We start from the raw sequence: 8,450 nt of genomic DNA, 5'->3' as shown, positions 1-8,450 counted from the left end.
TTGGCGTCTGCTCCTGGACCGTCCCTGCCTCGGTGATATTCTGGGCAGGCACCAGGCTGCTGTGGCTGTGGCCTGACCCTGCCCCACTGGGGACTCTGCTGACTTTAAGATTGTCCCATCTGCCTTCCCTCCCTCCCACCCTCTCTCAAATCCCTCCTTTGATGTCCCTAGTGAACTCCAGCCATGATGCCAGCGCAGGCTAGCCCCGAAGCTCAGAGCTGTCCCTGGAGATGGGACGCCCTAGTGATGCCTTATTGCAGCTAGTGGAGTGGCTGTACTACAGCTCCATTCCTAGAAGTGTTAAGCATGATGGCAGCCACGTCTGGAAAGACTGGTAAGGTAACCATCTCTCCTCCAAGGTGCACCGTGGGATTTGCAAGCTTCTGCCCATCTCTGTAGCCCGTATCTCCTTGGCAACCCAGTGCATGGGCCTCACGCTACCCACCCACCAGAGCCTGGGGAATGAGATGCCAGGCCTTCTTTCTAACCCACATCTCCAACTTCGCAGCACATGACATGGCGCACACAGCATGGCACCATCTTACATCAGCTCCTCCCAGCTCAGCCAGGCTTGGCCAGGCCCCGCCGGTGGGAGGTTGAGCCGGGGCAGAGACCACCCTGCCACTCGGCCTGAAAGAAACCTGGTCTCTCCCCAACTTTGACCCTTCGAGGGCAACCAGAAATACACCTTGACCTCACTCCTGGCACACGGTGGGGGAGGTGAGTGACGTGGTAGTGATAGCACACAACTAAATTTTAGCGGGCACCTTAGACAACATCACTTGCCGGTCACTTTGTTCCAGAATCGCATACCGGGACAGACCCTGCCCTTAATCATGGGTCTAATCTCACCTCTTTCCTCTCCAGTAATGGAAACGGAGCCAGTTCCTACCTGGAGCTTGGCTTCTCTCTTGCAACCTGAAATCACAGGCAGGACACAGGTCGTGTGAGCCGTAATGGAGGGAATCGGCAGCCTGGGAGAGAGCGGAGCGGTGTAGGAGACTGGGAGCTTGGGAAGAGGGAAGGGCCTGTGACTGGTTGGCAGGGGGATGGTTGATGTTTGACTGAAGGAAACGAGCCCTGGTTCAGTTCTCCCTGCAGTGGTTCTGAGCAGACTTTTTTCTTCTCTCTGTAGAAGTGATGATGGGAAAAGAAGCCACCAAAGATGAGGGCCCAGGCCTGCCTTTGCCTTTGGAAAGCTGTGAGGTGCAGAGATGTGCAGAGCTGGCCTCCTGGGAGGATGGGAAGAGCTTGACACAGGCTTAGAGACAGTGATACAGCTTGTCTTGTTCTGCTTAGTCCTGGTAGACAGGTCCATCCATTGCTGGTGGGATGGAGTTGGGCTGCATTATGTCTCTGAGGTGGAACCACTATTTTTGGGGTGCCTCTAAGCCAGGCTCTGAGTGGGCAGCAGAGGAGGCCAGGGCTATCCACGCTCCTTGAGCTCTTCTGCAAAGAGATGCTTCCAGCTGTGGCAGCACCCATGAGGACAGGGCTCTGCTCTGGGCAGGACTTGCCCTGGGAAGCAGGGGCTGGGTGCAGGATTGGCTCATAAGAACATGGCCACATGGTGCTGCTGGGGACACAGCTGATGTGTTGGGTACCTGGAGCCCTGGAGATCCTGGTAGGTGCTTCCAAGGCAGGCAGCCAGGGCAAGGCCTGAGAGCACAGAGATGCCAGTCTTTTTGGGAGTGGGCTGCCCAAGGTTCCCTCGAAGCATGCACTGGAGAGACCTTGAGGAGATAGCAGAGATGGGTCTCTGGTTCTTGGGCCTGTCCCAGTGAGTGGTGGGTGGAGGGAGCAGTCCTGGATCATGGCCATGTGGTTGTGCAAGAGCCTGGAAGGACCTTGGGACTTCCTAGTGCTGGGTTGAGGCTTGATCCCATTGATGAAAGCAGAGGTCAGTACTCCAAACCCCCTTTCCCTTGCAGGTAAGCTGACAGACCCTCCCTAGACTGGAGACAGTGATGAATTTTCTGTCTCTAATAACTTGTTGCCTGATTGTTGGTGCTGTTGTGTAGGGACTTGCCAGGATTATTTCTCTCTGGGCAAGCTCCGTGCTTCCCAGAGATGTGAAGCCTCTTCAAGATGTTCATGGTTGTGGTAACATCCTAAACGACAGTGACTTAGTGGTGGCATAGCTGGCCAAGCAGCCCCAAGCCAGCAGTTCCCTCCTAGCCAGGGAAAAGCAGGCAGGAGATGCTCTGAGCATCCTCCAAGCACAGGATACTCCTGAGCAGCTGTCCTCACTAAGTGGTGGGTGAACGGGACTGAGATGCCATCAGAAGAGACTTGTGGCCAACAGTGGTTCTCCCTGGCTGGCTCAATCCAAAAGAAAGCAGCCCAACTTGCTGGGAAAGCGGAAGTGCTTGTTTGCTGCAGTCTGAGAGAGGGGGGTGTGTCTCCGTTGGATTGGTGGATGGATGAATGCCTGTTGGAACGTTCCTAAGCAAGAGGAGGGATCAGCGCCTGTCTTTCCCCACGTGCTCCTCGCCCTGGTGTGGGATGTTGTGCTGATCCTCCAGCTCTCCCTCACCAGAGCTGCCTGGGGAGATGCACACGCTCGATCCCACTGCATCTCCTTTTCCTGGTGGTGGGCCGGGCTGCTCTGGTCCCACACCTCATTGTCCCCCCTGAGGGACCCTTGAGCAGGTGGCCTGGGTGCAGTGGCCGCTGCTGGGGCAGGCTTGTGTCCAGCCCACACGAGTGGGTGAGGTGGTGCCTGTGCTGCCTGTCCTGCCCTGTCCTGTCCTTGCCTGCCTGGGTCACATTCCCACGGGCTGCCTTTCCAGCTGGAGCAGAGCAGCTCTCGCCGGCTGCCAGCGGGGGCTGCCCAGGGCTCACACCCGGTGACCTCCAGTGCTGCCTGCGAGGTGCTCGTGGCTTGCCAGGCTGAGGATCTGAGGATCTCAGCAGCACCACTGAAGATGCTGCTCTGCAATCCAGCGGCTTGGCAGCAAGATGCGGCTCTTGGACGTGTTAGTTGGATCCTACCAGCTCCTGGAGCACAAGGAGTGCTTTGTCCCTGCCTGCACCGGGAGCCTTTCTGATCCCTGGGGACCATTCCAGCTGTAGAGATAGATCAGAGCTCCAAGGGTTGCTGAGGCTGGCTGCAGACCTAGAGGGAACTAAGGAGGAAAGGCAGGTCCTCCAAGCCAAAGGTGGTCTGAGGAGGGACCTGCATACTTGGTCCTTGCTTCCCCTTTTTCCTTCTGAAGGGCTTGCTCTCCATGAGGGTGGTGGGCAATCGGATACTTAAATTCTGAGGGCAATTGGGAGAGGCAAAGGAGGCTTTGACAAAGGAGAGTGAACCTCTGATGGGGTGTTTCTCTGTCCCATTTATAATTTTGTTGTTATTTTTAGGCAGCTGCTGGTGTTGTGCTGCAGAAAGGGAAAGGTTCCTGGCCTCTGGGAGGTGGCAGGCAGAGGCACACATTTCTCCTCTCCAGCTGTTTCCTGGGACAGATGTTGAAGGCAGCAGCACGAGGCCGCTGCAGTTGGCCGGCAGTGGCTGCCTCGTCCCTGCGAGCAGGAGATGTTTTGGTGGTGGGACCAGATTCCTTTCCAACTGTGAGCTAATGCCTCTCCAGAAACAACTGTGTCTCTTCCAGTAAAAGCCTCTCTTGCTCTGCTTTCTTCACCCAGTGCTGGACATCTCCATTAGTTCTCAGCTTCCTCCCCGATGGATGTAGTATTTTGAGGTGTGTGAAGAGAAAACTGCCTTGGCACTTAGAGAGTGTCCTCTTGGCTATCTGCTGCCTCCAATCCACTGCTTCCAGTGCTTTCTGCTGGCTTCAGGAACATCCCTCCTACTGAGTTCCTGCCTCATCCCATCAAACCCTTAATCCTGTGGGCTGAAGACCTGGCAGGTCATTCCCTCACCCTGCCAGCATGTCAGAGCCTTGGATTGTACCCAGGATTGTCATGTCTGTAGAAGTTCCTGCTGGGCTCCAGGCTGAGCCCCTCTGAATGCAGGGCTCGGCTAGTGGTCTGTGGGGCCACGGTGGGTCAGGCTGGGTGGGTTTGGTGGCTGAGCATTGGAGACATGCAGGAGGAAGGCAAGGAGGGGTGGTCCATTGCAGTGATGGTTTATTAGCACCAGAGGTAGGAACAGGGCATGTTTTAAGAGAAAACTGGAATTTCTGTTGGAAGTGGAGGTGCTGAGGCTCGGCAGGTGAGCCACAAGGTGGCTCTGAGGACAGGGTGGAGGGGCCAGCAGGCTGGGCTGTACTGGCTCCTGTATGGCTTGGCCGAGCTCGCGTGGGATGGAGGCAGCTCTCAGGGTTAAGCACTCACAGCCTTGTGAACGAAGGGGGAGTTTCCTGTTGCTGCCGGGCAGGAGGAAACTGCTTCCAGCTGTCGAGGGGAGGGGTGTGGAGTGGGAGACACAGGCCAGGGAGGATGGCTGCAGACTAGATGTGGCTCTGCTGAGCAAACACCTCCTGGTGACAGGGCTTGGGGGGAGTAATAAGCCCCTGTCCTTGCTCTGGCAGCTGCTGTGGTGGCCCTGTAAGTTGGCAGTGATGCTTCTGCCCATTCCAAGCCTTCCTGGGCAGTGTCTATGCACAGTGTGGTGGCCCTGGCTGGGCAGCAAAGGTCCCTCTCCCAGGCTAAAGGAGACATGAAAACACGCTGTGTGTGGCACTTGCTCCTGGCACTGGATGGGACCCCTCACTGGGGAAGGAGGGTGTTGGTAACATCCATCCCCTTGATTCCCACAGGTGGACTGGCTGGGATGCTGTGCCATGAAGTGAGGTATGGGGCCAGCTGGGAGCTGATTTAGTGGCACCCACTTGCCTTGTGAAGGTGTCTGGCAAGAGTCCAGCAGATTACGGAGCCATGGAATGGTTGGAGTTGGAAGGGACCTTAAACCCTTAAAGGGTGTCTCATTCTACCCCCATGCCATGTGCAGGGACATCTTCCACTAGTCCAGGTTGTTTCAAGTCTTGTCCAAACTGGCCTTGTTCTGAGCTGATGAGAGGCTCCTGTGAGGACAGAGCTTCTGCAGACTGGCAGGGCTCCTTCAGGAGCCACCTCCTGGAGAGGGACTCAAGGCCCACAGCTCGTGTGGCTGCAGCTCCTGGCATCGCAGCCCTCATGCCTGTGTGGGGAGGACTTGGCAACTGCAGGCAGCAGTGCTGAGGTTGTGGCATTTCTCTGCACGTCTCTGCACATCCTTGGGAGAGGAGCATCTAGCCAGGCTTGTTTGGGTGAGGGGTCAGCTGTGCCAGAATGAATGGGACACAGAGAGTGGCTCACATGGGGTCCAGGGGGTTTTCTGCCACTTTTCTCCCCATCTGAGAGCCAAGTCCATCATTGTGCTGGTTCCCAGAGCCCTGAACGTACTGAGGCTGTGCTTCTCTCCTGGCAGCTGGGGAGGGAGGAGCAGGGGGTGGCTGCTGTGCTCCAGCAGCAGGCCTGAGCTCCAGTCGCTGCTCCAGCTGCTGGATCCATGCTCAGTCAAGTGGCACGGGCTCGTCTCCTGCTGCTCTCAGGCATGGAGCTGCTGATGCAGCCCAGCTGGACACACTGGAGGTCCGAGGCTGTGGGGCTGGACGTTGCCGGCTCACTGTGTCTCCTATGGGGCTGGAAAGTGTCTGTTCAGTTACTGTCCCTTGTTAGGTCCCCATCCAGCCCCTTCCTTGGCATTGAGCAGCTCTGAGAAATAGATGTGGCAGCAAGCACCTGCCAGGGAAGCCTCCAAGTCTTGCTGGTTTGCAGTTCTGCCGAGTTCTTCCCATGGTGTGGTTTGCCTGGAGCCACTCCTGGAAGCAGGGTTGGTGCTTGGAAAACTCCGTGGGCCTCTGCTGTAGTGGATGAGCCACTTCTTCACCCATACATGTCCTGTAGAGGTTGTCTAGTTTTAATGTGTGGTCTTGAGATGCCTCCTTTGGCTGGCTGAGCTACTCAAGTAGTATTTGGAGCTCACCCTGGAGCCTCCTTTCCCATGCTGGAGACATCTTTGTTCCATGGACCCTTGCACATGGCTTGAAGGAGCTGAAGGTTTGTGCTCTGGTTGAGGTAATGCTGGGTCATGGACTTCTGCCGTGGCTTTCTTTTCCAGATGCGCTGGTATCCTCCCTCTGAAGCTACCCAGCAAGGATGGAAGTCTCGTCAGTTTTGTTAGTTCGTTAGTAAGTAATTAATTACTCTTGGAGTCAGGTCTTTGTCTTGCTCTTCCTTGGACTCTTGTGGGGAGGAGGGATGGGAGCTTGGGCTCAGCCCCACACACCCACCCAAGGATGTGGTTGGGTTTCCCAGCTGGGTGATGGGATCTCGGGAGCCCCCCCGAGCCCTGGGGTGGGGAGGGGGCCGTGGGAGACACTCAGGACGCAGGTCCAGCTGGCCCTGCTGACCATGCTCCTCTCCCACAGTGTCTTTCCTCGGCTTGTGTTCCTCCTCCCTGCCTCTCCGCAGAGGGACGTGCCAGGGACAATTGCTCCGACTCCTCTGGGTTTGGTTTGCAGCCGGCAGACAACGCGCCCGGCCCCGCCACGCTGCCCCTGGGGCTGCCAGCACCCCCTTCCCCGGACTGTGAAGCCGCCGCGGCCCCAGCCGTGGGCTGTGCGCTGCCTCTGTCCCTCTCTCCATCCATCCATCCCTCCATCCCTCCCTCAAGCCAGCCCCAGGACCTCTCCCTGACCGAGCTTTGCCGTCCGGCTGCGCTGAAACCCAGCCGCGGGCTAGGTCCTGGGCTTCCCCGGGCTCGCCCTGCCCTGGGGGCAGCTCGGCTGAAGGAATCGAAAGGCAAAATGGGTTTTGCATGTTTTCTGGCATGAATTAAAACACTTAACTTGTGTCTGTGTGAGTGTAAGTTTGTTTGTTCTAGCGTTTGTGTAACCGTTAGCAACAGGTCTTGGCCCAACGGATTGATCCATCAAGGTTTTCCTCTTGCTTCGGTGAAGACTTGGCTTTGAGAAATACTAACTGTCCTTGTCTCACCCCTTCTCCCACCTCACCCTCCCCTCCCCAGGACGACCAGAAAAATTTGAAAAATGCTTTTTTTTTCCTTTTTTTTTTTTTTTTTCAAAGTACGATGCACTGGGTTTTTGTTCTCATCCATTCTGCTCTGGTTTTAAAGTCAGGGTTATTATGTTATTTTTTTCCTTCTTCAGACTTCTATATATAGAACAGCTGTAAAATATCTAATCTTTTTTTTTTTTTTTTTCCCCCCCCACATCCTTCTGATTGGAGAGCATCCAGTCCTGCCAAAAAATCATCCATCCTTATGGGAATACCGAACAAAAAGAATAAAAAGTATGAGTATTTTTGTACCATGTGTAATAAGGAAATATTTATGCATCATAAAGAATTTCTTGTGTGTTTGTGTGCAATTAATTATTATTATTATTATTATTAAAGAGAAATTGTAATCCTGTAAGATAAGTTAATGTTTAGTTAAAAGCTTGAAAAAGAAGGGTTGTCTTCTGTACCAATGATTGAGTCAGGCATAGTAAACAAGAAATTGTGCAATTTTTGTTTTAGCATCTTATTGCTTGGTATTGAAGTGCTTTAAGTATTATCTGATCATGGCTGTCTCGCTTGTATTAAAAGATTTGAGAATAAGTTGCTCTATAATTGCTGATCCTATGAGAATGTGAAACTGGATAATATATGAAATGCAACAACAAAAAAAAACCCAAAAAAACCAAAAAACCCAGAGGCTGCTGTGACTTTTTCTGTGGTCTTGGGTGTTTTCTTGTGGGAATGGTGTGGGATGCTTCAGGCCCAGCCCGGCCCCTGCCTGGTCCCCTTTCCCAGGCTGGAAGGATGCGGGCTGGTTTGGGATGCAGCTGAGGACAGGAGCTGGGCTCTTCCTCAGCCTGCTGGGAGAAGGGCAAGTCCTTGCCTCTGTGGGTACGTGGTGGGGGGGTCGGTGGTGCTTGAGCTCTGCTGGAGGCCGCGGCGAGGGCAGCCCTGAGCTTTTTTGGGTGTTTTTGTTCCCCCTCCCAGTGTCTGTGGAGGCTGAGGGCCTCTCCTCTGTGCCAGCAGTGCAGAAGGAGATCTCCATAGAAGGCAAATGTTCTCTGTGGCTGGAGCATTGCCTCACGCCCGCCCAGCTCCTGCTCTGGTGCCTGGGCTGCCCAAACCTTTCTGTGCCCTTATCTGTACCTGCTCAAGCAGCTCTGGGAACGGCAGTCCTGGGGCAGGGGCTGGTTGTCCCAGGGGAAATCTCCAGGCGGGGCCAGGGGCTCTCCCTGCTTTGCCTCAGGAGTCCCCATGGCTCCCTCGCCCCTGCGCTGGCACTCCAGAGAGCCCTCCCACGCATCGTCCCGCCCCGGGGATCAGTGTTTTCCTCTCTCCCCAGGGCTTCGAGGGCAGCACTGAACGAAAGCAAGGAAAAAAAATTAGAAAAATAAAAAGGCAGGTCTAAAAATAGCCCTGCTGGCCACCGTGCCTGGGAATGGACTCGAGAGAGTGCTGCTGCTTGGGGCCGTGAATCGCTGCGG

General features: G+C 55.1%; 1 protein-coding gene across 1 annotated transcript in view; it reads left to right on the top strand.

The window, feature by feature from the left end:
• The window catches only part of RBPMS2 (RNA binding protein with multiple splicing 2), a 14,537-nt gene extending 6,877 nt beyond the window's left edge, over positions 1-7,660 (top strand). The window contains exons 8-9 of the mRNA XM_017731079.1: positions 6,065-6,134; positions 6,375-7,660. Coding sequence (XP_017586568.1) covers positions 6,065-6,127 — 63 coding nt within the window. The 3' untranslated portion in view covers positions 6,128-6,134; positions 6,375-7,660. The remainder of the gene's footprint in view (positions 1-6,064; positions 6,135-6,374) is intronic.
• Positions 7,661-8,450: the final 790 nt, after the last annotated feature.

Source organism: Corvus brachyrhynchos, unplaced genomic scaffold (assembly GCF_000691975.1).
Source record: "Corvus brachyrhynchos isolate BGI_N302 unplaced genomic scaffold, ASM69197v1 scaffold164, whole genome shotgun sequence".
In the NCBI taxonomy this organism is placed as follows: domain Eukaryota; kingdom Metazoa; phylum Chordata; class Aves; order Passeriformes; family Corvidae; genus Corvus; species Corvus brachyrhynchos.
The sequence above is the reverse complement of the archived record's forward strand: the minus strand, read 5'-3'. Positions and strand labels throughout refer to the sequence as shown.